The sequence below is a fragment of the Crocodylus siamensis genome, chromosome 10 (assembly GCF_052110815.1).
Source record: "Crocodylus siamensis isolate JL-2025a chromosome 10, ASM5211081v1, whole genome shotgun sequence".
NCBI lineage: Eukaryota > Metazoa > Chordata > Crocodylia > Crocodylidae > Crocodylus > Crocodylus siamensis.
Window position 1 is genome coordinate 33,758,351 of NC_143404.1, and position 14,618 is coordinate 33,772,968.

At 47.4% G+C, this 14,618-nt stretch overlaps 1 protein-coding gene across 2 annotated transcripts in view; it reads left to right on the plus strand.

The window, feature by feature from the left end:
• CTNNA1 (catenin alpha 1) overlaps positions 1–14,618 on the plus strand; it is a 179,234-nt gene that overhangs the window by 15,694 nt on the left and 148,922 nt on the right. For both annotated transcript variants that reach the window (XM_090064372.1, XM_090064371.1), the window contains 2 exons: positions 5,192–5,298; positions 12,435–12,630. In XM_090064372.1, the coding sequence (XP_089920498.1) occupies positions 5,194–5,298; positions 12,435–12,630 (301 nt within the window). In that variant the 5' untranslated portion in view covers positions 5,192–5,193. The remainder of the gene's footprint in view (positions 1–5,191; positions 5,299–12,434; positions 12,631–14,618) is intronic.

Genomic DNA, 14,618 nt, shown 5'->3' on the forward strand with positions numbered 1-14,618 from the left:
CCCTGCCCTACTTGGCAGTGCCTGCCCCTGCCCCCAGCCCCACTCACTTCCTCACTGGGGGAGGGGGCCTTTATTTATCCCTTACCCCCACACTGCTTTCTTCCCCCACACCCTTTTCCCTCCAACAGACTTACCAGCTGAACACTGCTTTCCAAGCTGCTGGGCTGCATTCCTGGCCACTTGCATGCTGTGGCTGAGCGCATGCTCGTGGCATTTCTCAGTGATGATATTGGCTACACCAGCCAAAAAAAGCTGATTTCTGATGGTGTCAATTTTCCTTTTATCAGCGCCTATCCAACATGGATCGATTTTATTTATTTATTTATTTTTTTTAATGCTGGTGTGGTTCTAACAGCAACAAAACAAAACTGACTTGTCTATCCCAGATTTTTGCCAGAACATTTGACCTAAGTACAGACATTTGGGAAGTTTAAATCAGGTTAAGACTGGGTGCCTGATTTAAACTTGGCTTGTCCCAGTGCTGACCTTACACTTTTAGACCCAGTCTCAGTTTCTGGCAGTCAGTCTAAACCTGTAACAGAACAGAAGTTCCATGCATACAAACCAGTTTAAATGTTGCAGAACCTGGTTTAAGATAAACCTGGATCTGTATAGCATCAGACTCCTTAGACTTAGGTCAGACTGGTGGATGGAACTTATGCCCACTTCCCCTGCGCAGCCCTGGGGCTGGGAAAACCTGGCCACTGACTCCAGCCCTTGAGGCTGCTTTTTTCACTCACCCCTTCCCTCACGCTGTTCTGTGTTTTGTACCATCCCCACCCCATAAGCTGCTCCAAGTGCAACTGCTTTTATAGCATTTACTGCTGCTGGTGCTGAGCAAGTTCTGGTGGGGAGAGGGATGGGGGTGTAGGTCCACTTTGGGGTTGGACCCCCCACCCCACCCATAGGTTGTGCTTGCCCTCCCACCCTTCAGCAGACCCTTGATGCCCTCCAGCCTGCTGGACCCTTGGCCCTCGAGCTAGTCCTCTCATCCTGACTTAACTGATATTGGGCAGCCATTTTGAATAGACAACCACCTGCTAAGGCTCACAAACGTCTGTACTTAGCCTGGGAATGCTAACACTGCGTCAACAAGGCTTGATTTACAAGGGGAAGCCCCTCTTTTCCCCCCCCCCACCTCCCTCCACACACACGCACACACCTTGTGAGACATTTTGAACAAATACTTTAATTTTATTGGACCAGCTGTATAGTTGGGTAAGCATTTGACTTTAAGTACTGTCCTTCTGGGCAGGGTGGTACTAAAAGCTTGTCCAGCCGCTCTCACTTTCCGTGCTAGTTGAACAGTTTCTTGGGATCAAAGTTGTTGTGAATCTTTTAACCTGCTAAGAGCTGAGTGATCTCTCAGTACCTATTTCTGAGGTTTCAAAAAGAAATTGCCCTTTGAAGGGGCAGCTGTCTGTGCGGCATTATGCTGCATAAAAGTGGTACAAATGAAACTTCTGTAGTTTATCCTTAAGAATCCTTAACTACTGGTTCTTAGCCAGACTGCAGGACCTCCATCTAACCCAGGAGGTGCACAGCCCCACCAGGGGAGACGCCTTGTTGGACCTAGTGCTGGCCACGGGTGATGACCTGGTGAGGGGGCTGCGGGTGATGGGCCACCTGGGAGACAGTGATCATCGCTTGCTGGAATTCACCATCCAGCGTAAGGTGGCAAAGGGCTGCAGCAAGGCAACAGCCCTAGACTTTAGGAGGGCTGACTTCAACAAGCTAAGGAGGATAGTTGGGGAAGCGCTGAGGACCCAGAGGGGAAGGGAATCAGATGTCGAAGGTGAGTGGTTGCTCCTTAAGGAGACGATCCTCCATGCCCAAAGGGAGGTAATCCCAACAAGGGTCAAAGGGAGCAGGAGGGCACATAAACCCCCATGGCTCACTAAGAGCATCCGGGAATGTCTCCTTGCTAAAAGGGAGGCATATACCCAATGGAGAGATGGGGTCATCGCCAAGAAGGACTATGTTATAGTCGCCCGAGGATGTAGGGGGGCAGTCAGGAGGGCCAAGGCAGAGTTGGAGATAGGACTAGCTTCCCGGATTAAGGACAATAAGAAGTCCTTCTTCAAATACATAGGGGGTAAAAAGAGGGTCCCGGGTAATGTGGGGCCCCTGCAGGACACGATGGGCAACTTAGTCATCACGCCAGATGACAAAGCTAACATATTTAACGATTTCTTTGCCTCTGTCTTCCTAAGTAGGGACCAGTTCAGCCACCTCCCTGCTGGGCCCCCCTCGGGCCCCGAGAGAGACACGCCTGGGCCAAGGGTTAGCGAGGAGTTAGTTAGGGTACTTCTGGAGAAGCTGGACGTGTTCAAGTCCGCTGGTCCGGACGATCTTCACCCTAGGGTTCTACAGGAACTGGCTGAGGTCATTGCGGGACCCCTGGCACGGCTCTATGAGCACTCGTGGTGCTCTGGCGAGGTGCCGGAGGACTGGAAGAGGGCCAATGTGGTCCCTATCTTCAAAAAGGGAAAAAAAGAGGACCCGGGAAATTACAGGCCAGTTAGTCTGACCTCAATCCCGGGTAAGCTCTTTGAAAAAATTATCCTGGCACACATCCAGGAGGGCCTTGCGGGGGAATGCATGCTCAGGGGCAACCAACATGGGTTTATCAGTGGCAGGTCTTGTCAGACCAACCTGGTGGCCTTTTACGATCAGGTCACCAAATCATTAGACGCAGGGGTTGCTGTGGATGTAGTCTTTTTGGACTTCCGGAAGGCTTTCGACACTGTCTCTCACCCTGTCCTCATCAAAAAGCTGAGAGACTGTGGTGTCGATGCCCACACGGTCAAATGGGTCGCCAACTGGTTGGAGGGCCGCACCCAGAGGGTGGTAGTGGATGGGTTCTTCTCGACCTGGAAGGATGTGGGCAGTGGGGTTCCGCAGGGCTCGGTCCTCGGGCCTGCACTGTTCAACATCTTCATCAGTGACTTGGATGAGGGGGTAGAAAGCACCCTGTTCAAGTTTGCTGATGACACTAAGATGTGGGGGGATGTGGGTGCACTAGAAGGGTGCAATAGGCTACAAGCTGACCTTGACAGGTTGCAACGGTGGGCGGATGAGAATAGGATGGGGTTTAACACTGATAAGTGCAAGGTGTTGCACATGGGGAGGAAGAACCGGCACCACACTTACAGGTTGGGGAACTCTCCTCTTGCCAGCACGGAGACGGAAAAGGATCTTGGAGTCGTCATTGACTCCACGATGAACATGGGCCGGCAGTGTGGGGAGGCAGTCAAGAAGGCCAATCGTACCCTATCATGCATCCACAGATGCATCTCGAGCAGGTCCAGGGAGGTGATCCTCCCCCTCTATGCGGCACTGGTCAGGCCGCAGCTGGAGTACTGCGTCCAGTTCTGGGCGCCACACTTCAAGAGGGACGTGGACAATATGGAAAGAGTTCAGAGGAGGGCCACTCGTATGATCAGGGGTCAGCAGGGCAGGCCTTATGAGGATAGGCTACGGGACCTGAACCTGTTTAGCCTCCACAAGAGAAGGCTAAGGGGGGACCTTGTGGCCTGCTACAAACTGGTCAGGGGGGATCAGCAGGTATTGGGGGAGTCCCTGTTCCCCCGTGCTCTGCCAGGAGTGACCAGGAATAACGGTCACAAACTGGCGGAGGGTAAGTTTAGATTAGATATTAGGAGGCGCTACTTCACAGTCAGGGTGGCTAGGGCCTGGAACCAGCTTCCAGGGGAAGTGGTGCAGGCTCCGAGCCTGGGGATTTTTAAAAGGAAGTTAGATGAGCACCTTGCCGGGGTCATCTGACCCCGGTGCTCTTTCCTGCTAAGGCAGGGGGTCGGACTAGATGATCTACCTAGGTCCCTTCCGACTCTAGCTACTATGAAACTATGAAACTATGAAACTACAGTACATGGCCGGAAGTAGGGTGTAACCAAGCTTCAGATAACGCTTACAGCAGGGAGAGCAGGAAATATGACTATTTAAAATAGCAAGGTACTGGTTTTGTACTTACAAATTTGTACTGGGTTCTTGAAAAATCTTATTTCTGTTTATCTGGTTATATCTGTTGTAACAGTTGTCCCTTTGAGGGAAAGGTCAGCCCTATTGAGAGAGTTGAGCTCTGTGGGGCATTTAAATGGACAGGATGTGTCCCACTAGGAGTTTTTAAAAGTTCCTAGAAAAGTGCAAGAGAGGAGGAAGCAAGCTGCGAGCAGAACATGTTGCCGAGAGGAGGGGCCAGGCTGCTGTGCTGGGGCCAGAGCCAGAGGACTCCCCTCCTAGAGCCTGGGAGATGACAAAGGGTTTGATTTTGTGTTCAAGGACTGTGTGTTATTCAGGACTGGCTAAGGAGCTCCTTAAGGAGCAAAACTTGCCTGAAGAAGCCAGCAAAGTAGGCAGCCTGCTCACACCCATGTTGTATAGCATTCTGTTGAGTACGTGGGTTATGATGAGGAAATAACCAATTTTTAGCTTCAATTCATCCAGTATCTTCACCACGTTGTAACATGAAAACAAAACTACAAGCTCATCAACAGCCTAGAAAAATATTAGAATATTGACTTGCATCTTTCGACTATTCTTACTCTCATCCCCACTGAACTCTTGTGTGGCAGAGGAAGAGGTTTCACTATAATTTCTAACAGTTATTTATAAAACTGTAAGGCGGCCTTGTAGGGCAGGTTTTTAAGGGGATATTGATTCTAGACTTTAAATCATTGATAAGTCTGAATGATTTCATGGCATTTGAACATACAAAAATGTAGGGTTTTGGCTGCATACAGTAGCATTACTGCAGATTAAATGTAAGCTTGTGCTTGAATGATAAGGCTTCCAACCTGAATTGGGGCTAACTGGGATTTAAAGAGAAACTTGTCTCTTGACAGTCAAAACAGTGGAAGACAGATGGGGGTTAAGCACCTAATTGGTCTACCGGGGAGTTCCCTGAGAATACTGTATTTTTTTTTTTCTGTTTAGACAAATGTATTAGTTCTTGTCATAACTGAAGAAAAAATTGTACTGAAATAACTAATTAATTGAAAACTATTGTTTCCAAAGGCAGTGCAAACTTGACTTGAACTGAAACTAACACAGCCCTTCTGTGCAATCCTTTGGTTTGCTTCATTTCACTTCAAAATAATGTCCATCAATAATTAACCAAAATTAGTAGGGATGATGCTAATATTCTTTTTCCCCCCCCGCTTTTTCTTAGAAATGACTACTGTTAATGCAGCCAACGTTAACTTCAAATGGGACCCAAAAAGTTTAGAGATAAGAACCCTGGCAGTTGAAAGGCTGCTGGAGCCTCTTGTTACTCAGGTAAGAACTCGATATTTGGTGCTTTTTGTTTTTAGATCTGAAACTTAACCACACTATAATCCTTACATCTGAAAGGCTGAATTCTATATTAATTTTGCAGTGTTTTCATGAAGAAGAAAGTGTATACTTAAACTTTGCTAAGTTTTTGTTCTGGAATCAGGCACAGCAGCTTTAATTTTAGAAGGATTTTGCTCTTGTTGCAAATCAATGGCGTTGTCCTTCACTTAATCTAAAGTGAAGGATGGAAAAAAAAGACACACTGAGAACTAATGCTTTGCTGCTCCTATCCATTTTCATTGCTTCCCGTTATTTTCCCTTCTGTAGCACGTGTTCCTTTTTCTTTTTTAAACATGATACTGTTGTTAAATTTGTCTGGTCCAAAGTAGCTTTACTTCCTAACTTGCCATTAGGAACCAAGGTACTAGTATACCACAGAGACAACTTTGGTGTTGTATTAGACCAGAGGATGGCAATTATTTCAGCTGAAGGGCAGCTTAATGAGTTTTGGTGAGCTGTCAAGGGCTGCAATGCTAAATGTGCCCCTTGGCAGGTAAGTGCCCTGGTCGCCATCTTGGGACTGGAAGTCCCACCCCCAGCCCCTGACCTTTGCCACCACAAGTCTCCTGGAACTGAGCCCTGATTCCCAGAGGAGCAGCTGCACGTGTTGGCAGGGACTAGGGCCAGGCCGCTGGGTCCATCACATGGGGCTCCCCCCCAGGAGTCCTGGGAGTGGTACGTGAGCCCTGCATGACAGAGGCTTGGCTCTGCTCCTTGCTGCCACATGTGAATCCCAGAACTGGCTGGACCCGTGCACCGCTAGGCAGCTGTGCCTGTGCAGGCCACAAGCACCCTGAGGGTCCACTGCTTACTTTGGCCAGGGGGAGGGAGGTTGGACATATGGGAGGGGGATCCCCATACTCCTCCCTCTCCCTCACACTCCACAAACCCTGCACACCCACAGCCCCAGTCTGCCCACTTGAGCTCCCCATTCCTATTGCTCTGCTGGGTGCGGGCCCCATGGTCCGTGCTTCTGCCCAGGTGCAGCTTCCCTATCTGCTGCCCAGAGCAAGTGCTGCAGCAGGGACACAAGAAGAAGCCGCTGGAGGCTGGGAAAGCTGAGCAGGTACCCCAGCAGCAGTGGCAGCAGCAGCCCCACCCTGAAGCTGTGTCAGAGCTGGGGCCCTCCTGCATGCTAGGGTGGGAACGAAGTGCGTGGGCTTGGCAGGGTACAATTTATCGGTGGGCACCTGTGAGCCAAATGAAATCATGTGGTGGGCCAGATGCAGTCTGTGAGCTGTATTTTGCCCACCCCGTATTAGACTCTTCTGATCAAAAGCTGTTATAGTTGGCACATGTGCAACTATTACATTTTAGGTTCCATAACTTTTTTTAAATTAATTTTTCTGTTGGATTTGCTTCTAAACAGTCTCAAGACTTTTTTCTCTAACGTGAACTCATAGTGAGAGAGAGGTACCAGACAGTGAAAGTTTGGACACGCATAGCTGTTGCCTTGAGTTCAAGGCAGCTAAACAACATTTTCCTTTTTGAAATGCTTACATCCTCTCTTGAGCATTCTACATCCAAAATAGTTGACTGTGCTAAGAAAATTGACATACAGAATGGAAGTACCTCTCATCTAGAAAATGTGCTATAGTAGTTTGTTTTGCTATGAAATGTTACTCTTTGAAACTTGAAAGCATTGCATGTCTTGCATGCAAAGTCTTGGCTGCATGCTATTACACCTTTAGCAAATAAAGACTTTGTACATATGACTAAAACACAATAAAGGATGCAGGGAATTCTAAGGTTGGTCCATAGCTACACAGAAACTTCTGGACATTTGGAATATTCTCAGATGAGGCGTAGGGTTTTTGTAGAGATCTCCCTTTCAGGGAAACTTAACTTGCACTGTTTAACAGAACAAATTTCTTCCAAGCCATTTTGATCTTAAGATCAGAATATGTCATTTCAGTGGCAGCCTGTACCTGTCATTCTAGACTTCATAATTACAGTGGCAAGGAAGATAACAAAAAGGAGCTGAGTCTCTCCTCAGAGACCCAAATTGGTTTGAGAGAAGGGTGACTTGAGACCCTGTGGGTCAAGATATGGGGGTGATGAGGAGAAGGGGACTTGATGGCAGGCATCTACTACAGACTGCCACATCAGGAGGAGGAGCTGGATCTGGAATTTTCCAGAAAACTGATGGAGGCTGCACATTCAAGGGACATGGTTGTCATGGGTGACCTCAATTACCCTAACACAGGGGTGGGCAATTATTTTGGACAGGGCTGCTTACTGAGTTTTGGCAAGCCATCGAGGGCTGCATGACAGGCAGCCCAGGGCAGATTAATATTAAATTTTCTAAATTTCTTAGGGGTCCCGCGGGCCGGATAGAATGGCCTGGTAGGCCGCATCCAGCCCCTGGGCCACATTTTACCCACCCCTGCCCTAATATCTGCTGGGGGGAGCGCTCAGCCCAATCTGACCAGTCGCATAGGTTTTTGACCTTCATGGAAGATCTATGTTTAGTACAGGAGGTGAACAGGCCAACTAGGGTGAAGGCTTTGGATTTGGTTCTAGGCAAAGGGGATGACCTGGTGGGAGATCTGAAGATTGAGAGTAAGCTGGAAGATAGTGATCATGAGGTGATGGAATTCACTATCCATTGTAGGGCAAGGAAGCCAGCCAGTAGGACAGAGGTGCTTGACTTCACGAAGGCTGACTTCAATAAGCTTAGGAAAACAGTGGGAGAAACCCTGTGGGAAGAGGGACTGGAGGTGAAAGGAGTTCAGGAGGGGTAGTCATTCCTCAAAGGAGTGATCCTCAGAGCACAGAAAAGGTCCATTTCTGTATGCAGAACAGATGGTAAAGAAGCCAGAAATTTCTCTTGGCTTACCAGAGGGATCAAAGAGTGCTTAAAAAAGAAAAAGAAGGCTTACAGACAGTGGAGACAAGGGGTAGTCACCAAGGAGGAATACACAAGTATAGCCTACATTTGTAGGGAGAGGATAAGGAAGGCAGGGGTGGAGACTGAGATCAGGTTGGTGACCGAAATCAAGGCCAATAAGAAGTCCTTCTTTAGAGAGCAGGAGGAAAACCAAAGGAAATGTGGGGCCCTTGCAGAGTGGGACAGGACAGCTGATAACATACAGTTAGGAGAAAGCTGAACTCTTTAATTAATACTTTGTGTTGGTGTTCCTACATACAAATGGTGGTCACTTGCCTGGCTGGATACTGGATGGATGCCGGGGGAGGCAGGGGGTTGCCAAACAATGGTCAGTGTTGAACTGGTGAAGGAACACTTAGAGTGGCTGAATGTCTTTAAGTTGGCAGGACCAGATGGACTACACCTAAAAGTGCTGAGGGTATTGGCTGGAGTCCTTGCAGGACCATTGGCTAAAGTATTTGAAGATTTGTGGTGCTCGGGAGAGGTCATGGAAGACTGGAAAAGGACCAGTGTGGCACCAGTCTTTAAGAAGGGGAGAAGGGAGGATCCAAGAAACTATAGATCAGTTAGTTTGACCTTGATAACAGGTAAAATTTGGGGGGGGAAAAATCAAGAAGTCCATTTGTGAAGGACTGGCAGAAGGCATGATGCTGAAGGATAGCCAACGTGGTTTCATTGTGGACAGGTTGTGTCTGACCAACCTTGTCTCCTTCTATAATGAAATAACGAACTGCTTAGTTGTGGGAAACACAGTTGATGTCATATACTTGGATTTCAAAAAGGGCTTCAATAAGGTCTTCCATGATGCTTTTATAAAAACAAAAACAACAACAAACCCCTCCCCCCCGCCCCCAAACCTTGGGATTAAAAAAACACCACCCATGGTCTAAGGCAGGGGTGGGCAGTTATTTCAGGCAGAGGGCTGCTTACCCAGTTTTGGCAAGCTGTCAAGGGCCACATGGGTAGCTCCCTGCTGCAGCCACTCGCAACCTGCGCAGGGTTGTCCTGAGCAGGCACAGGCAGCCCCACACAGGCTGCAAGTGGCTGCAGCGCGGGGCGCCGGCCATGGTGTGGGCGAGGGGCCACTTTTCCCCCGCACTCACCACCAACTTGTAACTCAGCCCCGCTGCCAGCCTGGGCCCTGCGCTGGCTCCAGGCTCGCCCATTGGGGTTGGGCTGTTGCAGCCCCTCTGGGTGCCATTCTGGGCAGTGTTTGCTGCTGCTGCCTGCCCAGAGCTTGTGCACTGGGCAGCACAGAGGTGGCAGTGGCAGCCTCACTGCAGCCAACTGTGGTGTGAGCTCTGGGCTGGGGGGCGGGGAAGGGGAGACGGGGAGGCCCTGCTGTTGCAAGAGCCCACTGAGGATTCCCCTGGGTCCTACTGCCCCTGGTCCCTCTTATTTTTGATAGGAACCAAGGACAGATGCATTTTAATTTTTTCAAAATTTTTTTAGGGGCCCTGCAGGCCGGATAGAATGGCTTGCAGGCCTGCTTCAGCCCACGGACCATATGTTGCCAACTGCTGGTCTAAGGGATCAAGCCCAGAGCATGTTAGTGGACAGATCTGTATCATCCTGGTGAGAGGTGGCCAGTGGTGGCTCACAGGGCTTGGTTCTTGGCTCCATGCTGTTCAACATCTTTATCAGTGATTTAGGTGAGGATGTGGAAAGCACTCTGGCCAAGTTTGAGGATGATACTACGTTATGGGGAAAAGTGGACCTGGACAAGCTGAAAAGGTGGGCAGAGCAGAACTGGGTGCAGTTCAATAAAGACAAATGCAGAGTGCTTCATCTGGGGAGAAGTAATCAGAAACATCAGTATAGAATAGGAGGAGATGTCCTAGCCAACACGATGGCTGAAAAGGATCTCAGGGTTATGGCTGATTACAGGATGCACGAGGCACCAGAGCAATGCTGTAGTCAGTGAAGTTAATAACATACTAGGATGCATTAGCCGATCTATTTCCAGCAGGACTAAGGAAGTGATACTTCCTCTCTATTCGGTGCTTGTGAAACCCAGCTGGAGTACTGTGTCTAGTTCTGGGTGCTACTCTTTAAAAAAGACATGGGGAGTCAGTCTTGAAAGGGTCCAGAGAAGGACCACAAGAATGTTTAAGGAACTGGAAGACAAATCTTATGAGGAAAGACTGAGAGATCTGGGACTGTTCAGTCTGGGGAAGAGAGGACTGAGGGGAGACTTGGGACCATCTATAAGTATGTAAGGGGTGAATATCGGGAGCTGGGAGGAAAAACTTCACTAGGGCACCCTAGGGGAGAACAAGGAGCAATGGCCATAAAATGTTAAAGGATGGTTTCAGATTGGGTGTAATGAGGTGGTGCAGTCCCCAACCTTGGAAGTCTTCAAGAGGAGACTGTCCATACACCTTGCTGGGGTCAGTTGATCTTAGCAGTATTCCTGCCCAGAGCAGGGGGGTTGGACTTTGATCTTTCGAGGTCCCTTCTAGCCCTGAATTTTTATGATTCTATAATAAACTATATTAAGTGTCTTGTGAATTTGTGCATAGACTGAAACATCCTGTTGCAGGATGTGAATATTCCCTATAGAGTGTTTTCCCATTCCTCTGTATCCAACTGTTAGGCAACTTAGTTTACCTTGCTAGACCTCCAAAGTCATTTCGGCACCCATTGAAATTTCCAGAACAGCTATAAGGTTCATAATGGCAGACCTTTTATGGAAGAAATCTATTTCAGAGGTCTTGCCATCAAAGACAAGTGTGCTTTACTGATTTGGGGTTTTTTTTAATGAGAGATAAGATGTTGGTCCTGGAGCTGTGCCACACTAATGTAGCTGCTGATGGGAGTGTCCTAATTAGACTTTTTTTGCACCATGTAGAATATCTTAGTTGTACCTAGGAAAAATCCCTTCAGTTTTAGGTTATCAACTAGTGGGTTGGTTGTTTTGTATCGGCTCTTTATTGCCTACCTAACAGTGCTTGCAGTGGTAGTGGTGGTGGTGGCTGCTGTGTGCATCCCCCCCCTCACCACCAGCTGGGCAGTGTGTATGAGGCCCACAGATGGGCACTGTTGCCCTTGCCCTGCCAGCCATGCTCCTGGGAGTGGGCACAGTGAGCCGAGGGAGTGGGCGGGGGGCACTGCAGTGTGTTGTGTGGGGCTGGCAGTGCCCCTTGCCCCTCTGCTGCCATGCCTCAGGTTGCGCTCTTTTTTTTTTTCCCCAGTCCCTGCAGTTCTGGGTGAAGCATGCTTGGTGTAGGCAGAATGTTTGGAGACTTTAGCTACCAGACTGAAAGATATATCACTTCAGCCATGCAGTTTAGAGAGATTTAAGAGGCTTGCAAAAATTGGGATGAATTTGCCCAGTACACTCATTAGGAACTGATGGTATAGGTATATTCCTCATGCATGCATGCACGCACCCCTCTCAGCTCCTAAACATGGAGGCCTGAGGAATTGGCAGTGGAAGGATTCCAAAGACTTTAAAATCATGGGCAAAATAATACATTTTCTCTACTCATTCTCTGAAATGGCCAAACCTATTTTGCTGGAACATTCTAAAACAATTCAGCTGAAAGTTTTCACCCCTGGAAACCTCAAAATCAACTAAAACAAGGTCTTGTAATGGGAAATGTTAACCAACATTAAGTTATGTGGGGCACTATTAAAACTCCTGAAATTAAATATACAAAACTGTAGTGATTTAAGAGAGAATGTAATAGCCTGAAGCAGCCATTATCTTCTTGGCTCCGTCCTTCATAACCCTGTCTTGTTGGGGGGGTTTTGTTGTTGGGTTTTTTGGGGGGAGGGGGTGTTAGTAAATGTGCTATTTCAGTGCTGTTCACTTACTTTTTTCCCCCCAACCATTTTAAAGAGTGCTCTGACGTCTTAATGAAAATTGCATCTTTTTTTTTTCTTTTTTGTTTTTGATTTTTAATCAGATTTGCAGAACTGTATCTAAAAAAAATCTGTAAGTAGTTTAGCTGAACATGTAATTGCTTAGATTAAACATTACTATACTGCTTTTTTCATGTTTTCTAAAAAAAAAAAAAATCTTAAAATTATGTACTGGCAGTTAAATAGTTCCTACGAGAAATTAGCATAGGTATTGCAAACATACTCCTGCTACCTGGAAAAATGTGGCTTTCCTTGTTAAGTTGATAATCCTGTAGTTGTATTCATGCTGCATATTGTACATCTTTTCAACATATCTTTTTAGGTTACAACACTGGTTAATACCAGTAATAAAGGACCTTCCAACAAAAAAAGGGGACGTTCAAAAAAGGCTCATGTGTTGGCTGCATCAGTTGAACAAGCAACAGAAAATTTCTTGGAGAAAGGGGACAAAATTGCAAAAGAGAGCCAGTTTCTTAAAGAGGAGCTAGTGGCAGCTGTGGAGGATGTTCGCAAGCAGGGTAAGTAGTGAATTTGTGTGATAGCATTGATCATGTAAATACTAACTTAAATGTGTTGTCTTCTTACCTTTAGTGTACTACGCTTATGTGTATTAGATGCATAATTTGCTGAACCACATAACACAGTGCCAATCCCAGTTTGAAAGTGCCTGCATACCAAATAATATTGAATAGTGCAGGTAGTAGGTAGAGAAATCTCATATGCCAGGATCAAAAACATAAAAATGAATATGTTTGGACTGTGGTGATTTCTAAGTTGCAAATGAAACTTTCTTTGTTCACTGGAAACAGTCAACTTCACTTCTGGTTCCTGAGTCACCAACTGCAGAGGCATAGACCATTAGTCAGTGGGCTCAGTCAAGATCGGAGTCTTAGGTGACAGAATGTGTTAGTTTTCTTTTAGCTAAAAGAAATTGTATCCAACTAACTCGTGATTAGCATGTGGATAAACCAGTGAAAGCAGATGTCTGGAGTGCTTGTAACTTCTTCTGGAAGAAAAAATTTGTATCTATCTTACGCTTTTTCCGATCTAGTATCGTGATTCTCCAATTTAGCGACTTGGCTCTGAACTTAAACAAACAAAAAAAACCCCTAAAATTTCTCCTTGGAAGGGGAAGGAGTAGGTTTCATGACCTATGGATAGAGGAGATCCAAGGGAATAATGTAACTTATTCTTGTAGTTTGGGTGCAAGGGAGTTGAATCTACCTTTATAAATGGTTCTGTAAATTGTTATTGTTTGGAAAAGAGATACCATGGTAAATAATCATATTTCAGTTCCTTCAGTTAATCTAAAATTCTGTCTCTTGGAAATAGTTAAGTGTTTTATGAGAGGTTGTTAGCCGTGTTAGTCTAGAGTTGGGCAGAAGGCAAGGCAGGGTGGTGCCTTAGAGCAGACTTATTCAGTTAGTCTCCAAGATGCTGCTCTGCCTTGCCTTCTAAGTCAGGGTAGTCTAACTGGGGCTGCATGTGGCCTGTGAGGGGTTAATGTGTGGTTCCCAGACTCCTATTCATCTGCAGCCCCCCTCATCTCTGTGGCAGCTGCTGGTGCTGCTGCAGGTTGATTCTCTAGGTTCCACACCTGCCTCCATCAGCTTTTGTTTCCTGCTCTTGTCTTGATGGGTGGGGTAGCACAGACCATGGCACTGGGGGAGAGTGCAGCAGTGCATGTGGCGGTTGGGGAGAGGTTGGTTGATTCAGTGCATGATTCAAGTGGAGTGTGGTCCTGGGGCTTGCACTAGTGTGGCCCCCAGGTCAAGTAGTGCCTGGCCACTTGCAAGTGGGACTGCCTTCTTCTCGGGTCCTTGACGCATGTTATTTTAAAGTATGATGATATCTAATCCAGGATCCCAGCAATCATACCTTCTGCCATGTCACATGTGCATGTCAGGGCATTGCGTAGTTGGTTGGTTGTTTTTTTGGGAGGGAGTGAGAGGAGGGGTTCGGGGATTAGATCCCAATTGTGTCTTACTTGGCATTGCAGCAAGAGACCAGGATCATGATCCAGGGCTCCTCCTACACCAGCAAGTTGAAACTCTGTTGTTGACAATTAGCTGATTGTCATTTTGGGCTGAGAAACAAACCAGGGTCTGAAACTGGCCCCATCTAATCCCTGGTGTGAGCCAATGGTGGACTAATTGTCAGAACTCCCACTGTTGGGCACACCTGGTTTTTACAGGTCCTGGGAGGCAGAAACCCTGGATTAGCCTGCCACAGCCCAAACCTGGGGTCTCCATGCTTGGGGATGAGTAAAAACCGCATGTCTTTCAGCTGCAGAGTACATGTAGTTTAAGAGGTATGGGGGCACAGGAACCTCAAGATTGGTCCCTGGCAGCCTGATCCCAAGGTCTCTGTGTATGGGGAGCTATAAAAACCCATGCTGCCCTGGCATGGGGTGCTTATGATTGGGCTCCCACAGCCCTTTCCCAGGATCCCTGTGCCCAGGGACCTGTGAAAACCTGGTGTGCTGTCCAAGAAGGAAATGGATCCT